The 27,711-nt window shown below is 34.3% G+C and overlaps 1 protein-coding gene across 7 annotated transcripts in view; it reads left to right on the top strand.

The window, feature by feature from the left end:
- The window catches only part of LOC150101392 (serine-arginine protein 55-like), a 247,624-nt gene that overhangs the window by 97,172 nt on the left and 122,741 nt on the right, over positions 1-27,711 (top strand). For all 7 annotated transcript variants that reach the window (XM_090400002.1, XM_090399999.1, XM_090400001.1 and 4 more), the window contains exons 4-5: positions 11,062-11,142; positions 24,715-24,784. In XM_090400002.1, the coding sequence (XP_090256128.1) occupies positions 11,062-11,142; positions 24,715-24,784 (151 nt within the window). The remainder of the gene's footprint in view (positions 1-11,061; positions 11,143-24,714; positions 24,785-27,711) is intronic.

Here is a 27,711-nt window from a genome sequence, read left to right as displayed (position 1 = left end):
TCAACTTGAATTCTTTTTAAAACTTGGTTGTTTTTCAACATCATATCGATTGGTATGCTGCTCAGTACTAAGAAATGGTCATTTCCAATTTCAAATTCCCTGTACACTCTTGTATCCTGAACCAGCCTTTATGATATCACTATCATTGTTGATAGTGATGTTATAGTCTTTTCTTATTTCTTGTGTCTTCTCTCCATATGAACTTGTGCACATCTTTATGTTGAAACATGGTGTTAGTAATGACCAGTCCATTTCCTGAGCAGAAGTCCAGTAAGTACTTATCATTATTATTAGCTTTGCCCTTTTCTCCAAATTATCCCAAAATGTCCCATTATGCCTGGTGAGATTCATTTCGTACTCTGCTGTTCAGGTCTCCAACAAGGATCACTTTTTCCATTTTCAAATCATCGTAGTGTTAGATAATGGAATGTTGGTTAAAAGAGAAATGACATCAGTGCCAATGGCAATGCCAATACATATCGACTTTTGTATTTGAATATTCTTGATTTTTTTGAGAAAATGTTTAGAATTCTTAATGAATGATCTGGATTGTCCAATATGAGTAGTTAATAAACGTGAAAGAAATTTAGCAATTCTATAGGTGGGAGAGTCAATACAATTCACAGTGGGTCTTACTGACAACCTTAATTTAGGAATTTTGGGGAGACCATATAAACGAAGAGTCCTTTCAAAATGGGTGTGTAATTAACTTATCCAAAGTATTTTGATCCCAGTTAACAACTTCATCAAGGAGCTTATTTAATTGTTCAATTAAATTTAATTATTTATCCATTTACTGAATTCATTAAGAAAAAAGAACTGTTATATTTTATTTTATTATGGAAGTTTTCTCTCTCACACTCTAGTTATCCTACTGCTGCACCTTTTTTTGTTAACAATTTATATTTTAGGTCTTCATCACTCTCGCACCCTACTGCCATTTGTTTAATATTATGTTAATGTGTGAGATTGTTATACTATAATATGATCTTTTTCTTTGCTTCACATATGTTATTTTCCCCCTTTAAAGACAGTCATGGAATAAAATAACAATATATTAAATTTTAACCTTTTGTCGGTTAGATTATTCCAAATTCGTATCCTGGGATAGTGCTTTGACTTCGGTATCACTGTTGTTACACAAATTTATGAAGCTCAAATGAAAGATATTTTAAAATATGTACTTAACCATATATTTAATTACAAGAGATATTAATCACTAGATACATTTTATAATCATTTTAAATTAGCATTAATGAACTCGAACAAATCCCTCTCATATCCTATTTCAAAAATTAGATACCATATTTACTCAAATATCCCTTGCGTATATCTTGCACCCTGATTTTGCTTTACAAAAAAAAGAAAACGTTTTGCATATACCTCGCACATGAAAAAAACTTTAAAAAATAGATAGTGAATGTTGTAATGGCAGTTGCAGATATTTTGGAATTCAGTTGAAGAGAATCAGCATATCAGCTCAACAATCATCGACTTGCCTTTATTGTTGAGTCACATGATCTTTTGTTAATACCACACTAATCATATACACGTCTTCATAGCTGCGCTATCTCTACCAGCCTACCATTACTGCCGTTTCGTGCTCGGCTTTCGCTTCTCATTCATTAGTCATTTGCTAATTTGAATCTTTAGTGGCTCTAGATTCAAATATGTTGCGTGATGAAGCTGTGCGGCCAATTGCATAAATAACGTTCAAAATTAAAATTTAAATACATTCATTTTATAATGTGCGCAATTATAAATTATAACAAATACTGAGGATTTAATTATAAACATCAATTTAGTTTTTTACTGAAAAACTTGCTTCCTAAATCCCCGCATATATCTCGCACCTGAGAGAAAAAGTGCAAGTTATATTCAAGTTTTAAATGCGGTACAAATACAAAATAATTCTACCTATAAAGTTTAGCATTCAGATCGACATGTGTAACCCCCACTTGGCCACATAATAGCTTCTTTTAATGACCATTCAAAATAGACAAAGAAGGTCTCACAAACAAACAGAAATATATTGCTCGAGCAGTCCAAATGCAATTCCAATTTCCTGAGTTTTCACAGTGGATTCCAAATTCTTCTGAGAAATATTTATCACTTGCTTTTAATTCATCATTTAATTGCTGTACAGTTCTTTATGCTTGTAAGGTAGTTCTAGAAAGTTCTCTCATATTCTTAAACTTAACTCTGTAGAGTAACTAACTTTGTCTGGCTCTGCTCTCCTGCATGCCTCTTCTCACCTTCTTATATCTGAACGACAGTGTTCCCTCCTTGTCTACTCTTTGCTTTTCTGTCGACTCCCTTTCTTCTTTTTCACCAACCTTCTCTTTCATCTTTCCTGCCAGCCTCCTTTTTGTCTTTTCCACTGACCTCTTTCTTTCTTATTAGTGACGACAGTTCTTATACAAAATTTTCCACAGTCAGTGCACATGTCCATTCCAAAGATTCATTGCAAAACTCCACATTGCAGACATATCTGCCGCTATTACAGCTCGAATAATACAAAGTACATAATTAGCATACTGAATAATATTTATACAACAGAAACATATTTCTCACAAACAATAAATTCTTACCAAACAAAAAGTTTAAAAACTAACATACTAAACAAGACCTTTATGTGAGATTTTTACAGAACTATGAGAGGAAGATAGATTTCCTTTTACAGGATGCTTCCACCTTTCAAGAAATTAGTTGTAATCTTACAATGACACAAATTAAAAGCAATTAAATAAGCTCCTTATCTTATCTGGAGACTTGTATATTACTGAGGTGAGCTGAGATCTCTTTTGCGAGATCTCAGACTGTTTTTTGAGGCATTGAACAAGACAAAGTTGTCCTCACCCCATTGAAGAATAGTATTAAGATCAGTGTTTAAGGCACTGGTTGTAGATGATCTTATAGACCGGGATGTTCAAGAATAATGCATTCAGGAGCACATATCACCACTAGGATTAGAAAAAAAATGTCAGGAAATCTGAAATCTGGGAAGGCTTCTAGAGTATATATCAGGCAAGTAATTCTCGCATTCAGTTTGATTTTTCTTTTTAAAGATAAGTACCATCATAGTACTCATTACAGAAAAAAAAAAAAAAAAAAAAAGGAAAAAAATCCCATGAGAATTACAAAGAAATTTTTATGAGTATTCCAGGTAAGATTTATGCAAGGATACTCAAAAATAGCTAAAAAAATTATAGAAGAGAAAAACTTAGGAAAGGACAAACTGGATTCGGGCCAAATGGAGGTCACGAACAAATTTTTAATTTAGAGTATAGAAATATAGATATAGAAAACAAAAGAAATAGAAATGATTTTTATTTGTTTTGTTGATGTGGAAAACATATTTGATAAGATGACGTGAGAAAAGCAGTTTCCACTCTACAATTAATTGTACAGAGTAATATTTTGCTTATACCTAAGTTATGTCAACTATTAGAATTGAAGATGCATAAAGACATTTCATGTTACATCATATATTAACCTCAGCTCTTCAATTTATGCAAATAGTGTTATAATCTAAAATAAATCCAGTACAGGTTTTCAGTATATTTTAATCAGATTAAATAAGTACCCTGAAAATTTGACATATTACACTATTATATAAAAAAATAAAGAAAAAAGAAATCAGGTAGAAAAATTAAAACATGAACTGCATTTTCAGTGCAAACAACTAAAACAGGAAAAATGTTTCATTTATAGGCTTATAAATGAAATATTTCATTTCTGTGGTGGGGAGGGCAAATGAATTAATTTATATAAATTGGATTAAAAATATACCAGTTGATCAAAGACTGAACGCCACAGGTATGAAAGTTCTGAGTGAAATTTGGAAGAGTGACCAGATGGCATCATTGAAAACGCCACAAAAAAAAAGAATTAAGAAGGAATTTGACATTTTTATTATTAACCCTTTAACTGCTACAGTCGAGTTAACTCTAGGTTGGAAAAAAATGGTGCTCTCAAGTGGACACCCCTTGTAGATTATGCATCATCATCATCATCAAATTCCTGCCATGTACCCTCAAGGGGTGTACAGGATATGACAGTACTACATGAAAAAATTACATCATTACTAACTTCCTATCTACAATTTTCCTCCAAATCAGTCTGCTACTTGTCAAGACTCCAACATTAACAGATCTTATATTTCTATCGTCTAAGGCACTTTGTACCGTATCAATCCACCTATATCTTGGTCTTCCTCTGGGTCGTTTTCCTGCCAACTTGGCAGAGAACACTTGTTTTGCTAATCTTTCCTCTCCCATTCTATTTAAGTGACCATACCACCTGAGATTAGCTCTGCTAACGCATTCCTGGATGCTGAGAATGTCAAGTTCTTTCCTAATATCCTCTTTTTAATATGATATTGCCATTGATGCCATCTGTTCACACCCCTAATCTTTCTCAGGACTCTCATATCTGCGGTCTCTAGTCTTTGGTCAAGTATTTTACTTCTGACCCAGCTCTCAGATCCATAAGTTAAAACTGGTTTGAACACTGTCTTGTATACAGCTAATTTAGTGTTCCGACTAATTTCTCTCTTATTCCCTATGAATTTGTTCAATTGACTTCCCACCATACCAGGTTTGCTGATTCTGTTTTCTATTTCTTTATTTAATTTACCATCTTCACTAAAAATTGTGCCTAAGTAGCTGAAATGTTTTACTTGTTCCACAGGTTCTCCATTCACAACACAGTTGACATTTTCAATGATTCTGCCTATTTTCATTGTCTTTGTCTTTTTATTGCTGACCTTCATACCATATCTATTACAACAGCTATTCAATTTAGTCAGAAAATCTTGCAGACTTGTAGCGGATTTATTTAGAAGTATAACATCATCCGCATAAAGCAAAGAGCTGACATTAACATCTCCAATTTTGATATCAGGTTTAATACCACTTTCCTTCATAATGTGATCCATATAAATAATGAATAACAGAGGGGATAATGTACATCCTTGTCTCAAACCAGATTTAACATTAAACCATCTTCCTGTACTTCCTTCAGTTCTAACTGCTGACTTACAACTCAAATAAAGACTAAGTATTGCTTGATATAATGCCCCATTGATACCATATAACTGCAGCGTATTGAATAGCTTCTCTCTTGGCACCTTGTCATATGCCTTTTCCAAATCGACAAAACTCAAATACAGATCTTTGTTATATTCCCATGCTTTCTCGACTATTTGTCTTAAAGTGAAGATCTGATCCTGACAGCCTCTATTTGGCCTGAATCCAGCTTGCACCAAGCTTTTCTTCCACAATTCTTCTCATCCATTTCTGAAGTATACTTGCATAGATCTTGCCAGGAACACTCAGTAGGGAAATACCTCTGTAATTCTCACATTCAGTTTTATTTCCCTTTTTATATATGGGTACTATGAGAGCTCTACTCCAGTCATCGGAAATGTATCCCTCTGTCCAGGCTTGCTGAACTATGCAGTGCAGCCACTGTAAGACTTTTATACCACCATACTTCAGCATTTATGGTCGAATATCATCGACTCCTGCTGCCTTTCCACATTTCAAGCCTTTGATGGCTTTTTCTACTTCAAGTATGGATATGTATTCCTTACTGCATACCTGGTCAGTGTTTTTTATCACTGTGCTGTCATCACTGCTTGTTTCATTTAGCAGTTTTTCAAAGTAATTACTCCATACTTCAAGGATATCTTTTTCTCCTGTTTTCATGTCACCTTTATCATCTCTAACTCCTTTTACAGCACTCTTTCCTCCATTCCTAAGCTTCTTCAACAACCTCCAGAATATTTTGCCACCTTCTTGATATTTATTTTCTATATTCTTGCCAAAGTCCTCCCATGACTTTTGTTTAGCTAGTTTTACACACTGTTTAGCTTTCTTACATTTGTCTCTGTATTCTGTAAGAGTAAAAGCTGACTTATTTGCCAGGAACTTTTGATATGCTTTCTTCTTTTCCTTCACTGCCTCTTTAACTTCCTGTGTCCACCAGGGAGTTCTGATTTTTCTATCCTTGCACACAACCTCACCACATGCCTCTCTGGCAGAATCAATCAATGTTTTCTTCAGAGTTTGTCACTGAATCTCCAAAGTTTGATTCCTGTTCTCAAACTCTTTCATTTTCTTTTCAATAATCTTTCTGTGTTTTAGTCTACAGTTCACATCTGAGAGCTGCCAACTTTTATTCACTTTAAAACTTTCTTACGTGTTCTTCTTTTCAATATGAAATTCAATTTTATCCTGCTCAAAACTAAATAGTGATCACTTCCAATTTCAAATCCTGTGTACACTCTGGTGTCCTGCACCAGGGAGAAAACATCACTATCAACAATAACATAGTCAATGAGACTTTTCTTATTCCTAGCCTCTTCTCTCCATGTGAATTTGTGCACATTTTTATGTTGGAACATGGATTTAGTAATAACCAGTCCATGTCCTGAGCAGAAATCCAACAGGTATTTGCCATTATTATTAGCTTTGCTCTTTTCTCCAAATTTTCCCAAAATATTTTTGTATGTCTCACAATCATTTCCTATTCTGCTATTTAGATCCCCAACAAGGACCAACTTTTCCTTTTTCATTGTATAAGTTGCTTTTTCTAAAGCGTCAAAAAATTCCTCCACTTCTACCTTAGTATAACCTTCTGTGGGACCATAGGCACAAATAAGTCTCATTGTCCAGTTGCCCATTCTCATATTTGCCCACATTACTCTACTTGAGACTGACTGCCATTCAAGAAGATTAGCCTCGTATTTTGTGTTGAATACTATGGCTACTCCTTCTTTTCCTTGATTGTCATTGCCTGAAGATAACATTTTGTATTTATTGCTCAGAAAGATCTCACCAGTTTTGGTCTTTTTTGTTTCAGTCACCCCTATTATGTCGATCTGGTACTTATCTAATTCCTCAGCTAGCTCCATTTCTTTGCCATTCAGGCTTCTTACTTTGATAGTACCGATCTTTAACTCTGGTGATGTTGAGTTGGGGTTTGTTTTCAGATTTGTTCCAGTAGCTGACTTTTCTCTGTTCGCCCTGGTTCCCCGGCGAAAACAATGGGGGGGGCCTTGTTTAGCCGGGCGACGCCCCAGCCGGCATGAAATTTTGTCATGTTGTACCATCATTTTTTATTTTGGTTTAACCAATAAGAATAGAATTTGTTCGGCTAAATCCCAAATTGCCAGCCCATCCTCATTCGTTCAGTATCAAAATAGATACCCAACAGGGTGCGCCACGAGAATGTGAGGATTGGACATTAGGTCAGAAGCCCTGGTCGGTTCTCCACATTCCTTTAAAGGCTATGTGGAGGTCTCCTCTCAGTTATACAGCTTTGACCCTTAAGCACCCCTGTAGATTATGCAAATTTTATAAAACACTATTATTGCCATTTTTGTGAGTGAACAAGTGTTTATCAAGAATGAGTGATGCTGTCCGGACTTCTTGTAAGAATTTTAATTGATTTTATTTATAAATTTTTTGCAAAATTAATTCAGTACATGGCAATGTCAGTAGAATATAAAATCAGCAGTTAAAGGGTTAATATTCAGGAATGTTTGAGAGCTAATCTCGGTATAATAATTAAGTATTTGATGGCAGGACAGGCTCAGAGGATGGCTGAGATCTTAGTGGATTGATGTTGTTAGCAGTGCCTAAGATGATTGAAATATCATCATGTTTTGGATGTTGTTAGCCAAGATTCCCACTGCAGGGCATTCTCCCAACCCCTCTCTCTTTCTCTCTCTCTCTCTCCCCCCCCCCCCCCCTATCCTGGGCCACTCTTGTCCATGTAACACCGAGCCATTTTTCGATGTCATCGCTCCATCTTTTTCTCTGTCTTCCAGGTTTTCTGACTCTTTCTCTCGGCCACCACTCTGTTGCTCTCTTTGGCCATCTATCATCTTGATATCTTGCCAAGTGGCCTGCCCAATCCCATTTTGATTTCCTAGCTCTTCAAATGACGTCTTTTATTTTTGTTAAAATAAAAGACGGCATTCTATGCCAAGTTTTTTCTAATATGTACCCTTAATAAAAAGTTTACATTATTATTACTAACTTCTCTACAGTCTTTCTCCAAATTGGTCAGTTATCAGAACTCCTTATATTTCAACTTTCTGAGGCACTTCTTACTTTATCAGTCTATCTTGATCTTCTTCTGGGTATTTTTCCTGTCATCCTTGCGTGAAACATACTTCGCAACTTTTTCTCCCATTAAGTGAAAGGTGGTATACCTTAGATTAGCTCTACTCACACACTCTTCAATGCTAACAATGCCAGGTTCCTTCCTTATATCTTCATGTTTAATATCATTCTGTCATTGATAGTTTTTGTTCCAAATTTTTCTGAGAAATCATTTATGTGGTCTCTAGTCATTGAACAACTGTTTTAATTCTAACCCACTTCTCAGATTCATAAGATAAAATTTGTTTGAACATTTCCTTGTATACATCTGATTTAAATGATATATTTGACAATATCAGATCTAATGAATAACATTAACTGGAAGAAAATCAGTGATAGAAATTAGTAATGCAAACTTGATGATGAATCATTATTATCCTGTTCTCCCTTTTGAGAGTGCATATTTGGAATTTGATGATCTTCACTAAAAATTGCACCTAAATAGTGTAAATATTTTACTTGTTCTATTGGTTTTCCACTGAATATGCCATTGGTGTTTTCCATGTTCCTGTATATTTTCATAATTACTGTTATTTGATTGCTTATTTTCAGACCAGACATTTAAACAATTTTTCATTTTATAAACCCTCTTTGTAATGGATTTTTATATCTTTGTCTTACACTTGATTTTACAGCAGACCATCGTTTTGTATTCATTCTGCATTTCTAATTGCTGAAGTTTAGGCTATGTGTATTGCTTTAACAACCTATTTACACCACATAATTGTAACATTTGAAAATCTTTTCTTTTGCCACGTTATGTTATTTCTTTTTCCAGGTGTACTAAACTTATACTGATCTTTGTTATATTGTCATGATTTCTTGACTATATTCTCATATTGCCAGTGTATTCTCATTTGCATACTTTCTTAGGATACCTAATGATAATAACATTTGGCCCTCAGTGCATTGAATCAGCTAAGACAGAAATGCAAAGATTGCAGCCTACCATAGTACTTTGATTTTATGGACTTTAAAATTACCCTCGATTTAGTTTAGAAACAAACAATCCTAATAGCAGTGAAGAAACACAAAATATATCAAGATTATATGCAGCTCATCAATGAAAAATTTAAAAAAGCAGTTGCTGATATCCTTTTATATGAAAAATCATGAAAATTTAAATGATATTTCACCCAAATTATTCAGTGCAGTATTAGAATATACCTTAAGAGCGACAAAGAGATTAATGTCAGTGGTAAAAAAACAATAATTTATGTTATTGCTGTTGATCTTAGGGCAATAGCAAACAACATAATAGAACAAGAAGAAGTGTTGAATGAATTAATTGTGGTATCAAACAATTATGAAGTATGGAGAAACTAAAATAATGACAAATACAATAATCCCTCAAACATCCAATCATGGCAGGAAAGCAGTTTACTCTTCATATAATTGAGGAGTTAGATAACTGAAAATACAGTTATATGGCATTGTACCAGAAGTCATTTGACACACACATGAATAAATTTGAGGATCAGATAATTGAGAGATCTCTGTATTAAAGAAACCAAATAACAGAACAAATAAAAATAATAAAACCAAGTAAATAGAGTATGTATACCATGGAGGATCCCTTTGCATTAATGAAAAGGATCATGTTTGAAGAAATAAAAAGAATACAGCTAGGCTTGTGGATGCCTTTTAACAAATAATTATATTAATAGTCATTCCTATTCCATCAATTTGTTTTGACAAATATATGAAAAGCAAGTGTTCTTTGGAATGGCTTTTATTTAAATGAAAATGGATTTTATTCATTCATAATTATTTCATTATTTTAAAACATGCTGCCATGAAATTTATAACTATTCATTATGTGAAAAAACATTCCTTCTTATTTAATTATTGTAACATAGTTGTAAGCAGACTGCTGTATTTGTCCTTCATTTGGAAATACCTGAATTCGAATCAATTTTGGGATGCAAGTAACTTCTAAGGACTCAAGCTAATTGAAACAGAAATTCAGCAGGCATTTACTATTATTATTAGCTTTGCCCTTTTCTCCAGATTTTCCCAAAACATTTCTCCTGATTTAAAATCAAACATTTGCAGAATAGAATGAAATAATATCTGAGGAATCTTGGCAAAACTCAGGACATGAAGAATGTCTTGAGTTTTGCCTGAAGACATGAAGCTCTGTGTAGGTGAAGACTGAATGCTTTGTATAGGTGAGACTATAGTTAGTTTGGAGAGGGGATGCAAGTTAGAGACGTTAAAGTTAAAGAATATTTACAAGAATTAATGATTTGAGTTTTGTATTTTTTGGATGTTCCAACTTTTCAACATTCTGTATCTTGGGAAGTTAGTTTCACATGTTTTGGTGAGGAATATTTTACTTTGCCATAATACATGGAACTTTATTGCTGTTATTGGTATTAGTTGAACTATTTGATTTGAGTATTTGCTTGGATAATTAGTTAATCTCTTTTGATTTTGGTTAAAAATAAATTGTAAAGTTTCTTTGTCGCAGATTTACAAAAGTTCACTTACTTTTCTCTTCCTCTTAATAAAATGATAAATTATTATTTAAATTAAAGAGATATTTAATCCCACATTATTTCAAAGCTGAATAAGAAACTAAGATAGAAATCAAAGCGTTTCATGCCGAATATAGCAAACTATAAAAGTTCGGTAAGTCCAAGTGTAAGCATATACCTGAGTAGTACAATACCGGGCAACTCGTAGAGTTTCTTATTCGGCTTTGAAATAATGCGGGATTAAATATCCCCTTAATTAAAATAATTTTTACATCACCGATGTGAAGCCTTTTGGTTCTTTATGATCACAAGGAGAATACAATTTCTTTAATGTTAAAGATAAAGATTTGTTAGAAATCATTTTGAGGATTGGATAATTCATATTTTTACTAATTTTGCTTTGCTAGAGTGATAGTGGAGATTGCCCGTGGTCCATTACGCAGAAATTCACGGTATGGTTACCGCCGACATGCCAGTTGGATTGACAAGTAAGTTTATTTTTCCCATGTTTAAGCATATCAGTTAACACGATCACGGCAAAGGATATCTGAGTAGGATAATTATATTATTACTGATGGTTGTCAGATGTTTGTGTTTTGTGCAAGTATTTACTCCTGTTTGGGAAATGTTTTTCAGTTTTCCCACTGTGTAATGTGGTACCTGGAATAGGATACACAGGAATGAAATGCAGGGTTATTCATTTCACTTTTATAATGATCATTTTATTGTGTAATATAGGAAACTGCATGAAGAAGACAGCTGAAGCAAAGAAAGTTTCAGATAGGAAACCACCTACATGCATAATAGACATGGAAATGATTGCACAATTGATTAAAACTTTCTCCAACACATCTGATATAATTGTGTTGGTGTTACATGTGCATGCATGAAGTATTTTTAGAGACTTCATGCATGCAATGTAATTCTGGTGCAAAAACATCTTCACATATCCTTATGGGAGGAAATCATAGGGTAAAGTCAGGAACTTGGAGTCATTCAGTGGGTATACCCTTCCCTGCCTACTTGTCTGTTACACTCATTGAAATAAGTGTGAATGGTCAAACATTTGAGACCTCTGTTCAGAAAAATTGCTTGCAACTCTAATACAAGATGCTACTGTTGCTGCAAAAAACTCAGATTTGTTGACAAGTGACAACACAAAACACATTTGTGTGTCATTCTTTCTTAACAGACATCATGACAGATTGAACAAACAGTACAGTACAGCTAGCATGCAAAAAAAAAAAAAAAAAACATAATAGCTGAATCCGGTTATCCCATCTAGCAGTAAATGAACACTTGTAACATAAAAATTGAGATGTGTCCTACCAAACAGTTTTGATTTCCAGCTGCATGTAGTTTTTCTGAGTATTACCTTGGGACTATCATGCATCTTTGGAACATTGCTTTGGAGATGGTCGTTGTGCTCCATATCTTGAATGTTCTGTTTTAGATAATCAGAATGGAACCTGATAGATGAAATATAATTTAATTGTAATTTATATGGTTTAATATGCATACATCTTCAGAGAATTTGGTTGTAACATTCTCATCTCTCTCTCTCTCTCTCTCTCTCTCTCTCTCTCCTTGTATACATTCTTAGTTGTTATGGACTGTGGACAAACTGAGAATGTATACAAAGAGAGAGAGAGTGATGAGAATGTTATAACCAAATTCTCTGAAGATGTATGCATATTAAACCATATAAAGTCATTTCCCATTTCCTTCTTATGCTGTTTACATGGACAACCCTGAACATATTCACACATCTTCTTTATTGATGGTCAGGAAGATGCATATTTCTGAAATACTCTGAAGGGTATGTTGAACAAACAGTACAGTACAGTTTGTATGCAAAAAAAAAAAAAAAAAAAAAAAAAAAAAGCTAATGGCTGAATCTAGTTATCTCATGTTGTCTACCAGTAAATGAACACCTGTAACATAAAAATTGAAATGTGTCCTACCTGAACAGTTTTGATTTCCTGCATATAGTTTTTCTGAGTATTTCATAATAAATTTGGAAAGGGAATTACGAATGACCCTGCATCTGAATTTTTGCACAATGCCCTGAAGAGTTGCAAGCAATTTTTCTGAACTGTGCAAATGTGTTTTTGTGTTGTAAAACCAGTTTAATTCAGTAAATCTTCTTTTCTTTCCAAGAATAGGAAAGTATAGAAACAGTAGAAGACAGGGAAGTTGGTTATTTTCACTAGATGTTAGAGTTCACAGAGGATATGAAATAGAGCAGTGACCACTTCCTTGTTAAAATAAAATTAAGATTACCACCTAAATGGCTACAAGTAACAAGAACAGAAAGAAAAATCGAAACATTTGTTTATAAAACTAGACTATTGAATGACACAAATGTACAATGGCTATATGAACAAAGAATTAACCAATATCTAGATAAAATAAAACAAAATGAAAAAATAGAAATAGAATGGCTTAATATAAAAACGATACTAAATGCAGCAGCAAATAAAAGCTTAGGAAAGACCAAAAAATTCAATAAAAGAAAAAAACTGAAGATCTGGGATGATACAATCAAAGAAATAATCAAAAAGAAAAAAGAAGCCTATCACAAATGAAGCAGTAAAAGATTAGAAGATGAAATAGAATATAAAAGAATAAGAGCCATAGCTAAAAGAGAAGTCAGAAAAAGACATAGAGAATCATGGAATAAATTTGTTTCTAATTTAGAACATGATTTATATAAAATAAGACCCAGTGTATATAAGATTTTGAAACACCTAAATGCAGATACCAAAGAAAACATAAAATTAAACACTGAATTAAAATTAGAAGAATTTCTAAATTACTACACAGAACTGTGGACAGACAAAGCTTTTAAAAAAGACAACTGGCAAACAATTAACGAAAATGAAAAGGAAATAACTGAAGAAGAATTAGAAATCAGCCTGAAAGAAACAAGAAACGGAAAATCACCTGGAGAAGATAAGCTAGGTTCAGAACTATATAAATACGCAGGAACAAAATTCAAAGAAAGACTCTTATTATTTTTAAATAAAATTTACTAAACTGGAATCCCCCCAATAGAATGGAAAAAAGCAATTGTGATTCCTATCTTTAAGAAAGGTAATAGAGATGACCCTATAAACTATAGAGGTATCAATATACTAAATTCCTGTTACAAAATATATAGTAGAAACTTAAATAACAAACTAATGAAATATTCCGAAAACTTCATTCTAGAAGTACAGAATGGATTTAGAAAAGGAAGATCATGTATAGGCCCAGCCTTTTGCCTAAAATTAATAATAGAGAAAAGAAGAGAATATAATTTAGAAACACATATTGCATTTATTGACTTTGAAAAAGCATTTGACAAAGTTAAAAGAAACATATTATATAACATATTAAAAGAAAGACAAATACCAAATAATATCCTAAAAGCTATCACAAGTATATATGAAAATAATCAAATACAAATAAGATTAAATCACGAGCTATCATATACAAGAGAGATAAACCAAAGGGTCCAACAGGGATGTCCCCTCTCAGCAACTCTATTTAATATCTACTTAAATGAAATAATAATAAAATGGAGTAAAAATTTACATCAAGGAATTAAACTTTCACCTACAGTTAACTTAAACACTCTCCTCTTTGCAGATGACCAAATAATAATTACTGAAGATAACTTACAGAAAGCTATTTTAAATCTAAATGCGATATCCAAAGGTTATGGTATGATAATATCAACGGAAAAATCAAAAACTATGGCCTTTAAAGGACAAGATCCAGCAAGAACTAAAATAGTAATAGATAACAAGATCTTAGAACCGTTGAATTCATTTAACTACCTAGGATGTATGATCACATATGAAAATGAAAAAGATATAAACGTAAAACTTGCAAAATATTTAAAAATAACAGGTGTAATCAACTCTATATTTAAAACCAAACCTAGTTCAAAAACAAACCAGGCTAAAAGTATACAATACATTGCCCTACCGGTCTTAATGTATGGAAGCGAAATCTGAACAAAAAAACAAAGATTAACAACAGCAGAAATGAAGTTTATGAGAAAAACTGCAAAGTATACCCTATTTGATCACAAAAGAAACGAAGATATTATGAAAGAATTAAACCAAGAACCAGTAATGGAAAAAATTAAAAAATATAAACATAAATGGATGGAACATGTTCAAAGAATGAAAACAGAAAGATTACCAAAACAAGCCTTAAAGTTCAAGCCACTAGGAAAAAGAAAACCAGGACGTCCTCTTAAACGATTCAACGATGACTTTTAAGGCCGGAACAGGCCATGCTAGGCCTAAATCCTTGATACGTATGATGATGATGATGAGAAGACAGGGAATGAGAGAGAGAGAGAGAGGGGTATGGGAATGATAGAAGAGAAGAAAATGGGAACAGTAAAAGAGAGGGAACGAGAGAGAGGTATGGGAATGATAGAAGAGGAGAGAATGGGAACAGTAGAAGAGAGGAAACGAGAGAGTTTATGGGAATGATAGAAGAGGAGAGAATAGGATGAATAGGATAAGTGGAAGAGAGGGAATAGAGAGAGAGTTATGGGAATGATAGAAGAGGAGAGAATGGAAACAGTAGGAGAGAGGGAATGGTAAGAGGTATAATGTATGGTGACTCAGTGATCCGTGGTGTGCAAGATGGGATACGTGAGGAGTGTTTGCCCGGAGGAACAGTAGAAAGTGTGGCTATGGCAATTAAGAGGGATGAAAGGGTGGGAGATGATTGTGATGGTAGGAACAAATGACTTGAGAGGTAATGTAAATTGGGCAGCGAGAGATATGTGATTCTTGCTTGAGGGAGTACGAAAGAAGACGCAGAGAGGAAAGATAGTGTGCGTGTTGCTTAGGTATGATTGTGACAAGCTGAGCAGAAAAGCAGTAATATTGAATAACATAATAGCTAGAATGTGTCAGAAGAGAGGATTGAAATATGTGGATGCTTTGAGAGTGTTTGAGGACAGAGAGGAATTGTATGTGATAGACCACTTGCATTTGAATGAGGAAGGATGTAGGCATCTGGAGACATTTGCTGTTCTGAACGAGTCAGTGTGTCAATGCAGGGAAACTAGAATGCCCAAGGTGGATGGTAGTAGGGGTGGCCTCTTGTGGGAAAGGGTACTTGGGAGAAGGGGAACAAAATCAGTTAGCACTGAGCCCAGTGGAGTCTAGAGGGGATAATGCTGGGTATAGAAATAGTGGCATTTTTATGCTTTATACTAATGCCAGGATATCTGGAATAAAGGAGAGGAATTGGTGGTGCTGATAGCATCATCCTGGCCAAAGATTATTGGGATCACTGAGATGTGGTTGACAAAAGAGGATATAATAACAGGAATAGAAGTAGTAGGGTACAGCATTTTTCAGCAGGATAGAAAGGGAAAGTGTGGTGGTAGAGTACTGCTTATGATGAGTGACGACTTATGTCCTCTAAGAGTGGAGGCTTTGGAAGACTTCACTAATGATTTTGAAAGCATATGGTGTGAGGTTGAGATAGGCAAGACGGGATATTTAGTGGAATGTTGCTACAAACCAAGGAGCGCAGAGGGTGGGGACCAGGAGATGTTTACACAGTCGAGTTTGGCAAGTGCAAGAAGAATGATTGTTATGGGAGATTTTAACTACAGCAGTATAAATTGGGGAGAGGAAGATGCATGTAGCAATAAGGGAATGGAATTTCTAGAATTCTTGAGGGACAAATATCTTAGGCAACATATAATAGAGAGAACAAGAGTTTTGGATTTGGTCATAGCATCAGAAGAGTTGATGATAACTGAGATGACATTTCTCCCACCAGTTGGAGAGGGTGACCATGTGGTTTTGACTTGGAAGGTGAATAGACATGCAGGAGTATCAAAGAAACGGGAACATATGTGGAATTATAAGGCAGGTGATTATAATAGTTTTAGACATCAACTTGGGGAAGTTTCATGGAGGGAGGAATTGGAAGGCCTGGATATCATTAGTGCTTGGGAAATTGTGAAGGAATATTTGTTAGCAGCAATAGTAAGCTGTATTCCACAGGTGAAGAAGAGGACACAATTTGAAGTAAAGTGGATGACAAACAATATTAAACAGGAGCTGCATGTGAAAAAGAGGCTATGGAAAAGATATAAGGAGACAGATGAAGAGCAGATGCATGAAGAATATAAGACACAGGCCAGGAGAGTGACTAGTATGGTAAGGAAGGTGAATCTGGAATATGAGAAGAGATTGGCCCTAAGATCCAAAGAAAATCCTATAGAATTTTTTAGCTATGTGGCCAGTATGAGAAGAAATGATCGTGGAAGAATGACATTGTGGGATAAAAATGGGAATAGAGTGACTGATGCAGAGGTTATAGTGGAATTGTTCAATGAACACTTTATTGGAGTATTTCATCCTGGAGGAGTCAATTTGAATACTAGAGGGATAGGACAGGTTCAAGGTTTAGAGATGCAGGAGGAGAGTGTGCTCAACATACTGAGTACTCTGGATGCTGTGAGACTGGATGGTGTTTCACCATGAGTTTTGAGAGAATGTGCTAAGGAACTGACAGCTCCTTTGTCCTGGCTTTTCAATGAAAGTCCGACTACGTGAAAGGTGCCCAGGGAATGGAATGAAGGTAAGATAGTGCTATTGCATAAGGACGATAACAGACTTGAAGTGTCTAATTATAGGCCGTTTGTGTGTCATCAGTAGTTGTTAAGACCTTGGAGAAATTAGTTAGGGATTGTATACAACATTGGGCAGATGAGGATAATGTTATCTGTGAGAGAGAGAGCGCTCTTTTTTTAGTAATGTGCTAGCCTTTTATGATAAAGTTACAAGAGCAGGGGATGAGGGAAAGGCATATACTGCCATTTTCTTGGATTTAGTAAAGGCATTTGACAGGGTGCCACATGATAAGCTGATATTCAAGTTGCAGCACTTGAGTTTGGATGTCAGGTTGGTCAACTGGATTCAGGATTGGCTGTCTGATGGGTATCAGAGAGTTGTGTATGGTGGGACAGTTTCAAGGAAGCAGAGGGTTACAAGTGGGATCCCACAGGGCTCAGCACTGGGACCTATATTGTTTAACCTTTATATCAATGACATTGTCAATGGATTGCAGGGGGATATTCAGTTGGATAATGCACTATTAGTAATAGTGCAGATGTTGGTAGTCATGCAAGAGGATTTGAATAAGCTAGACAGATGGGCAAATGAATGGGGTGTCAGCTTAATGCAGCAAAATGTAAGGGCTTGAGGTTTGGGACACATTGATGGGATGCTGCATACTCTGTTGGAGGAGATATACTGGAAGAAGTAAGAGGAGACCAGAGATCTGGGGTTGATGATTGATAGAAATTCAAGGGACATATTGCAAAGGTGGTGAAGGTAACACAGAGGATTGCTGCGATAATGAGAAGGATGCTGACCTGCAGAGATAAGAGTTATCATTCCATTGTATAAGACCCTGATCAGACCACATTTAGACTATTGTTCTCAGATTTGGTCCCCAGGATTTGAAGGAGTTAAATTAACTGTGGAAAGGGTACAAAGGCAGATAACAAAGATGGTTTCACGACTGTACAATGATAGTTATGAGGATCGGCTGAGGGAATGTGGACTGCAGAATTTGGTGGGTAGAAGAAGTAGAGGTGATATGATTGAGACTTTTAAACTGTTGAGAGGTGGTTAGAGGGTTGACAACGGGGAGTTCTTTCGCTTGGTTGAATAGTGGAAAGGAGTGAGGACAAGGGTGCCATCCCTGGAAGTTGTGAAAGGAAACTGGCAAAGCAAGAGGGTGAGAAGTGGTTTCTTTGCATGGAGGGTGGTTGAACCATGGAATGCATTGCCTGATAGAGTGGTGAGAGTGAGAATGATCAATGAGTTTAAGGAGTGGTATGATAGACTTTGTTTCCTAGGAAGGACTGACCTCCTGCGATGAGTCTTTTGACTCCTTGGAGGCCTAAATAATAATACACAATCCTGCCAAAAAGTTACACATAATCTGATATAAACAAAGCATATACATAACATATTTATTGACAAACTAATAGTTATCCCCTCCCCCCCACTTCAAATTGGCCATAAGTCCGTATATTACAGCAAACTTTCTATTAATTTCTGGAAGTGGGTGGTATTGTGCTCTTCCTTATTTAAAGCATTTGTAAGTTCCAATAATGAAGAAGGACATCTTAGTCATTTCTATTTCATCCCACAAATATTTTTTTGGGTTCAGGTTAGGACATACTGGCTCCTGTAATGTTCTAGTTATTTTCTCCAAATCATGTTTATAATCATTGATTTATGACTTGCATTCTTATCTTGCAGTCTCCACATCGTTACACTATTGCCTGACTTTGTCTAGAATAATTTTCTATTATGATATGAAATACTAAGCCATAGAAATGAAGCAATTCGGATTTTTTTACTTTAGTACAAATTTTATTCTCAGATGAAAGCTGAGAATAAAATATTTTAATTAGTATGAATAATGTCTAATAGGTGAATCAGCTTGTTTTCATTTTTTATCCAATAATTGAGTTTTACCTCACAGAATATTGTGTGTGTGTGTGTGTGTGTGTGTGTGTGTGTGTGTGTGTGTGTGTGTGTGTGTGTGTGTGTGTGTGTGTGTGTGTGTGTGTGTGTGTGTGTGTGATTTTTATTTTTTAAATTATTGATGTGACAGGGTTGCTTTACAGGTTCAGAGGGAATTAGTCTAAAGCCTCCAGTTGTAGCCAACTGTTATAACTTCATTTATTTTCAATCGAATTTAAAGTTATTTATATACAGGAAATATTTTGAGAAAATATTTATATTTGAGAATATAGAATGTTTTCCTACTGATTCAGGATACAAAAGTATACAGAAGATTTGAAATTGGAAGTGATCACTATTTAGTGTTGAGCAATATAAAATAGAATTTCAAATTGAAAAGAAACATGTGTAAGAAAGTTTTGAAAAGAATCAAAGTTGAGCAGCTGTTAGAAGTGAACTATAGGCTCAAATACACAACCATTATTCAAGAAAAAATGAGAGTTTGAAAACAGAACCAAATCTTGGAAATTCATTGGCAAATCCTAAAGAAAACATTGATTAATTTAGGCAGAGAAGCATGTGGTGAGGAGCTTTCTTCTTTTCCTTGACTACCTTTATCCTTGTCTACAAGGATAAAGGTAGTCAAGGAAAAGAAGAAAGCATATCAAATGTTCCTGGCAAGTGAGTCAGCTTGTGCTCTTAGAGAACACAGAGAAAAGTGTAATAAAGCAAAGCACCATTTAAACTAGCTAGACAAAAGCCATGGGAAGACTGGTAACAACATAGAAGATAAATATTAGAAAGGTGGCAAAATATTCTGTAGGTTATTGAAAAAGCTTAGGAATGGAGATAAGTGTAAAAGGAATCAGAGATGATAAAGGTGATATGAAAATTGAAGATAAAGATATTCTAGATGTCCAGAGTTATTACTTTGAAAGATTGCTATATGGAACAAGGAGTGTCAGTATGGTGGTAGAAAACATTCAACAGGAATTCAGTCAGGAATGCATATCCATACTTGAAGTGTCTGGAATATGTGGATGAGTGGAGTACATTTGAGGGTAGAAGGGAGCTGTATGCAAGAGATGGATTGCATTTGATGCAGAAGGGTGCAAGCATTTGGAGAGACTGTTGTGTTTTTTTTGGGCATGTGTGTGTGTCGAGACAAGGAATTATTATTATTATACAAAATTAGACCTAAAAACTGTTGAGGGAGAATTACTGGTGAAAACCAATTACAATATGTCATGCAAAGAATTTTATGCAGTTGTATTAAAAAATGAAAAGTTACTAAAAGAAATTCTCTCGAATAACAAATATTGTTAGGTAAATACTTTTCTTTTGATAAAATAAATCAGGTTTACTGAATTTATATTGTAAATGATTATGCAAAGCATATCATGAGAATATTTCTATAAGTTTACATTAGTGTTCATAACTGCCAAAATAAAATATTTAAAATTTGTTTAAAGACTTGCTATGAATTTGACTAATTGTACTAAAATTTGGCCAACTCTGTGTTTCATGTATTTGTCATCATCATCAAATTCCTGCCATGTACCCAGAAGGGGTGTACAGGATATGATAGTACTACATGAAAAAATTATATCATTACTAACTTCCTATCTACAATTTTCCTCCAAATCAGTCTGTTACTTGTCAGGACTCCAACATTATCAGATCTTATATTTCTATCGTCTAAGGCACTTTGTACCGTATCAATCCACCTATATCTTGGTCTTCCTCTGGGTCGTTTTCCTGCCAACCTGGCAGAGAACACTTGTTTTGCTAATCTTTCCTCGCCCATTCTGTTTAGGTGACCATATCACCTGAGATTAGCTCTGCTAACACATTCCTGGATGCTGACAATATCAAGTTCTTTCCTAATATCCTCGTTTTTAATATGATATTGCCACTGATGCCATCTGTTCATGCCTATAATCTTTCTCAGGACTCTCATATCTACAGTCTCTAGTCTTTGGTCAAGTGTTTTACTTCTGACCCAGCTCTCAGATCCATAAGTTAAAACTGGTTTGAACACTGCTTTGTATACAGCTAATTTAGTGTTCCGACTAATTTCTCTCTTATTCCATATGAATTTATTCAATTGACTTCCCACCATACCAGCTTTGCTGATTCTGTTGTCTATTTCTATATTTAATTTACCATCTTCAGTAAAAATCGTGCGTAAGTAGTAAGACAAAGACAATGAAAATAGGTAGAATCATTGAAAATGTCAACTGTCTTGTGAATGGAGAACCTGTGGAACAAGTTCCACAGGTTCTCCATTCACAAGACAGTTGACATTTTCAATGATTCTACCTATTTTCATTGTCTTTGTCTTTTTATTGCTGACCTTCATACCATATCTATTACAACAACTATTCAATTTAGTCAGAGAATCTTGCAGACTTGTAGCTGATTTATTTAGAAGTATAACATCATCCGCATAAAGCAAAGAGCTGACATTAACATCTCCAATTCTGATATCATGTTTAATACCACTTTCCTTCATAATGTGATCCATATAGATAATGAATAACAGAGGGGATAACGTACATCCTTGTCTCACACCAGATTTAACATTAAACCATCTTCCTGTACTTCCTTCAATTCTAACTGCTGACTTACAACTCAAATAAAGACTAAGTATTGCTTGATATAATGCCCCATTAACACCATATAACTGCAGCGTATTGAATAGCTTCTCTCTTGGGACCTTGTCATATGCCTTTTCCAGATCGACAAAACTTAAATACAGATCTTTGTTATATTCCCATGCTTTCTCGACTATTTGTCGTAAAGTGAAGATCTGATCCTGACAGCCTCTGTTTGGCCTGAATCCAGCTTGTTCTTCACCAAGCTTTTCTTCCACAATTCTTCTCGACCGTTTCTCAAGTATACTTGCATAGATCTTGCCAGGAACACTCAGTAGGGAAATACCTCTGTAATTCTCACATTCAGTTTTATTTCCCTTTTTATATATGGGTACTATGAGAGCTTTACTCCAATCATCGGGAATTCGTCCCTCTGTCCAGGCTTTCTGAACTATGCAGTGCAGCCACTGTAAGACTCTTATACCACCATACTTCAGCATTTCTGGTCGAATATCATCTACTCCAGCTGCCTTTCCACATTTCAAGCCTTTGATGGCTTTTTCTGTATTTGTATATTGTGAAAATCTACAAATATAGAAATAAAATAATCTTATTATAATTGTTCGTTCTTTATGTTTGATTGTGCGATTATCTCCAAGGCCAATAATGAATACTCCAAAACCTAATCATGAATACCCCAAATCCTTACCATGAATACCCCCCAAAATCTATGTATGATACCCCACAACCAATCTGAATCTGGTCACCCTAAGTATGCTATTAAAAAATAATTTGTAAAATGTTTCAAATCGGTAACTAAATTATTTCATCCTGGTGAGTGATTTTTTAAATAGTTAGCCATAAAAAATGTTTAGATCGAAAATTTTTTAAATCTGTAACATTTATTTTTAAGACGTATATAGGTGCACTAATCAAATTTGGGTATCAAAAAAAAAATGATGCATTAATCGAGGGATTGCTGTAACATAGTTAATGCGACTTTTCTTATTCCTTGCCTCTTCTGTCCATGTGAATTTGTGCACATTTTTATGTTGGAACATTGTAATAACCAGTCCATGTCCTGAGCAGAAATCCAACAGGTATTTGCCATTATTATTGGCTTTTCTCTTTTCTCTAAATTTCCCAAAATATTTTTGTATGTCTGACAATCACTTCCTACTCTGCTATTTAGATCCCCAACAAGGATCAACTTTTCCTTTTTCATTGTGTCATTTGTTTTTTTCTAAAGCATCAAAATTCCTCCACTTCTACTTTAGTAGAACCTTCTGTGGGTTCTATTAAGCAACCTTCTGAGCACAAATAAGTCACATTGTCCAATTCACCATTCTAATATTTGCCCACATCACTCTACTTGATATTACCTGCTATTTAAGAAGATTAGCATCGTATTTTGTGTTGAATACTATAGCTACTCCTTCTTTTCCCTGATTGTTATTGCCTGAATATAATGTTTAGCTCTAAGTCAGCAGTTGGAATTAAAGGAGTTATAGGAATATGGTTTAATGTTAAATCAGGTATGCACTAAGGGTCCACATAATCTCCATTATTATTCGTTATCTATATGAATCATATTATGAAAGAAAGGGGTATTAAACCTTATGTTAAAATTGTTGATGTTAATCATAGCTCTTTACTTTATGCAGATTGTCTTATACTTCTAAATAAGTACAGTAGAAGTCTGCTAGATTACTTGACTAAATTGTGAATAACTGTTGTATAAATTTGGTATGAAAATGCAATAAAAAAAAGACCAAGACAACGAAAATAGGCAGAAGCATTGAAAACATCAACTGTATCTTGAATGGTGAACCTATAGAACAAGTAAAACATTTCAGCTATTTAGGCACAATTTTTAGTGAAGATGGTAAGTTAAATATGGAAATAGACAATAGAATCAACAAAGCCAGTATGGTAGGAAGTCAACCGAATCAATTTATATGGAATAAGAGAGAAATTAGTCAAAACACTGAATTAGCCGTATACGAGACACTGTTCAGAACAATTTTAACTTATGGATCTGAGAGCCTGTTTAGAAATACAATACTTGATCAAAGACTGCAGACAACAGATATGAGAGTTCCGAGAAGAGAAAGTTTAACAGAGTGAACAAATGACATCTATGCCAGTATCACATTATAAATGACAATGTCTGGAAAAAACTTGCCTTTGTTAGCATTCAGGAATGTGTTAGCAGAGATAATCTCAGGTGATATGGTCACTTAAACAGAAAAAGAGCACAACAGTGTTCTTTTCCATGTTTGCAAGAAAAAGACCCAGAGGAAGACCGAGATGTAGGTGAATTAATGATGTAATTTTTTCATGTAGTACTATCATTATATCCTGTACAATCATGAATTTGATGATGATGAATCCTTAAAAATAGAAACCAATTTAACATTAGAAGAGAAGCATGAAATTTTAGCCTTCATGAATCTGAGATGAAAGTGATTGATCTTTCCTCCAAGTTTTGCTCATCTCATTCTACAGTAAGCACCCTCATAAAGAATAGAATTGTATTTCCAGGAACATAACTCTGATTCACGACATAGAGCCTATAGGAAATTGAGGATTCATTTAGACAATGGTTTCCAGGAACCACTCAGGTCTAAAAGCTGGGAACTACTGTAATTCAGACTATGCTATGCATTCTTTGTACTCATACATGTTCATAAGACTGGAAAAATGTCTTACATAACTTCTTATAAGATGTTATACTTATAAGTTTTGAAACAGATATCCAGCTGAAAAGTTGTTTGCAATTTTGATCTGGCTGACTTTTTAGGATAAAAGAATGGCAAAAAAAAAAAAGGTGGGGAAAATCGGAACTTCCTTTTCATAAGCAGCAGTGAAGTATAACTTATTTTAGTTAATGCAATTGTAATATAATATCAGTAAAATATTTTCAATTTCTTTCTTTCTTTTTTTTTAGGTATGGTCCTCCAACCCGAACAGAATATAGAGTTATTGTTGAGAATTTGAGCACCCGTGTCAGCTGGCAGGTAAGGAAGCTGTTGGAAGACTTAATCTTCTAATTAGTCATGAGCTGTTTCTGATCTCAGAAACAGCTCATGACTAATAAGCAGATGTATCATTGTATCAATGTATCATTTGTAATTTATGGAACTGATGTAATTGATAAGCATTTCAAGAGGTTCAAATGGAGAAGAGGGATTGAATGCAAACCATATCAACCCACTGTACACTATAAATGTCATTTATACATTATAAAGTGATAAAGTGCATTTCTCAGTTGATGACCTTGTTCTATAATCTAAAATAACTTTCATTTAACCATTCAGATTAAATGAACATTGGTTCTTATGAAAATTCACCAAATGAGTTTTTTTTTATTTTATTTTATTTTATTTTATTTTTAATCTTTCTAAAATTTGATTCCAAAATAACAGAGAAGATAATTTGCATTTGTTTTGAATTTGGGATGTTTAAAAATTCCTCATTAATGGGTAGTTGCTGGAGAGTCAAAGTTGGGCAACTAAGAGGTATTCCAGATATCCTGTGATGGATAAGAAATTGAGGAGCTTGTACTCTTTGTCTTCATCTTACTATTTGGAAGCTGGATGAAAAATAAGAATGGGCTGACAGTTTTGGACATCGCAGTCATTTGTATTTCAATTTGGCTGAAACAGAAAACTTGCAGTATAAGATAATCAAATGTTCATGTTTTGTGGGGTATTTCTAGGTTCCAGACTGTTTATTTTCTTGACAGAAATGAGGCAGCTTATGTTTTTGTCTTGTCAAAGTGAGCACATAGTAAAATACCTGTTATATCGTTAATGCATTAAGAAAAAAAAAGTAAATATATTAGAGGAATTCCAGATATTTTGTGTTATCATAATTGCTGGAACTTAAATAAAGAAGACTGAAACAGATGGGCTCCTTCTAAATAATAAGTTTAAATTGATCCATTTGAGCAATGAAGATAAATCTCTTGAATAAGATGCAGTAAATTTCATCATACTTAGTGCAGTTTCATTGGATTTGCTAAGAATGAATTAGAGAAATTCTTTGACTCATTTCAAAGTTAGAAATGCAATAGACAAAAACAACAAAAAAAAAAACAGCAGAGTAAAAGGTGAATCCAAGCTTGCTGGAAAAGTTTGAGAAGAGCATAAAGATAAACAAAATGATAAAAAGGAAAGAAAAAAGCACGTTAAAAACTTGAATGAAAATAGCACAAATAGTTTGTACTGAAATTAACAGTGTCATCAGTGTGCAGAAAGAAGAACAAGCATTTCAAAGAGACAGGAATACTAATTAAATACAGTAACCGGTTGACATTTGAAACATTTGCTGCATGTTTAGGAATCATAGGGAAAAAAAAAATATATATATATATATATATATATATATACAGTCAGGTCTCTTTTTATGTGGTAGATACGTTCCACAGATAATCGCCAAAAAAGATCTAACTTACGTTGAAAAATTAGGAATACATTCCATAATTTTCTAAAACCGCATAAAACTGAAGCAATAATTAAAATAAACCTAAAATCGCATAAAAAAGTTTATAAAAATTCAGGAAAATAAGAATGCCTAAGTTTGTTTTAAAGCTTTATTCATTTAATTTTATTGAAAAGTAAATTTTTACATTTTGTGATCAGAATTATCGTCGCTGTTAGACAATATTTGGCAACGTTTGCGAACTGGTGCAAAATCACTTTCATCACTAGAAGAGATGGTCAGTGCATCAGATCTGTATGGTAAAGGCAATGGTTTTTCATAAACAGAATTAGCTTCACCCTCGTTTTGTGCTGATTTTTTTTTCTTCTGACAATGTAATCAGTGATTAAGCTTTGCTATGATGATGATTTCACTAATTTTTATACAGCTCGCGATATCCAGACATACTTCAGCTCACGTGGAATTTAAAGGCTCGTTCAGAATTTGTGTCATTAAGAAGAAAATGATTTTCCAATTTATTGCACAGTTCAAGACCCTCTCAAATTATATTTGCAGTGAGGGGGACAGATTTTTCTTCCTCTTCACTATCATTTTCTGCATCTCTGACGATATCTAAAGTTAATCGATATCCAATAATATCGTCATCACTTAATGCATTATCCACAAGCAATTCATATACATCATTATGGCTAAATGTATCAAAAACTTCTGCACCAATTTCCTGTGCCAAAGTAATGATTTCAACTGATAATGTAGTTTGCATGGTGGCACTGTTTGCAACACATCCAGGCCAAGCTGCTTTCCAGCAGGCATTTTTTGGCTGCTAAAATAAGACCAAGTTTGTGGTCTTATTTTAGCGATAGCAGATGCAACATGATTTAAGAAGTCCAAAATAGAAAATTTTTTCCAAACTTCAGTTACTGTTAACCCCTTAACGCACCAATTAAAAATCAGAAAGTGGTCGTTTTTCCGCCTATTTTTTTATTCTTTATTTTCTTTATACACAAAAAAAGAACATTAACAAATCTTGGAAAAAAACACAAAAAATGTCTCTTTTTGCAAAAAAAGGTTAACTAAACTGCATCTACTTTGCTAAACTGAGTTAGTAAACAGTCAGTACAGACATATATCTTGTTTCTTTGCGAACCTTTTTATTGTGTTCTTTCCTTTTTCTTGAGCAGAGGAAACACTGGCAAGTTGGGTTTTCTTTCTTTTCTGTTGGTGGTATGAAAGATGGAACATGCCGTGCAGATAATCTCAGTGGTGTTGGGATATTTGATGGACATCCACTTCTTGAAATGCTTGTAGTTTTATATTTTTCAATGGAGAGTTCAATTACTTTGAGACGAAAATCAAGTGAATCCATCTTACCGCTAGATTTTTGGTAAAGCATGAAAGTGTTCCACAGTGCCAGTTCTAAGAGATGAAAGAAAATCTTTTTATGATACTTCTTGTCTCTCTTTCTGGGTACAACATACGAAGACAAGTGTTGATCAACACG

The sequence above is a fragment of the Typopeltis vanoorti genome, chromosome 11, assembly GCF_054136105.1.
Source record: "Typopeltis vanoorti isolate ZY-2024b chromosome 11, IOZ_Tvanoo_1.0, whole genome shotgun sequence".
Taxonomy (NCBI): domain Eukaryota; kingdom Metazoa; phylum Arthropoda; class Arachnida; order Uropygi; family Thelyphonidae; genus Typopeltis; species Typopeltis vanoorti.
The sequence above is the reverse complement of the archived record's forward strand: the minus strand, read 5'-3'. Positions and strand labels throughout refer to the sequence as shown.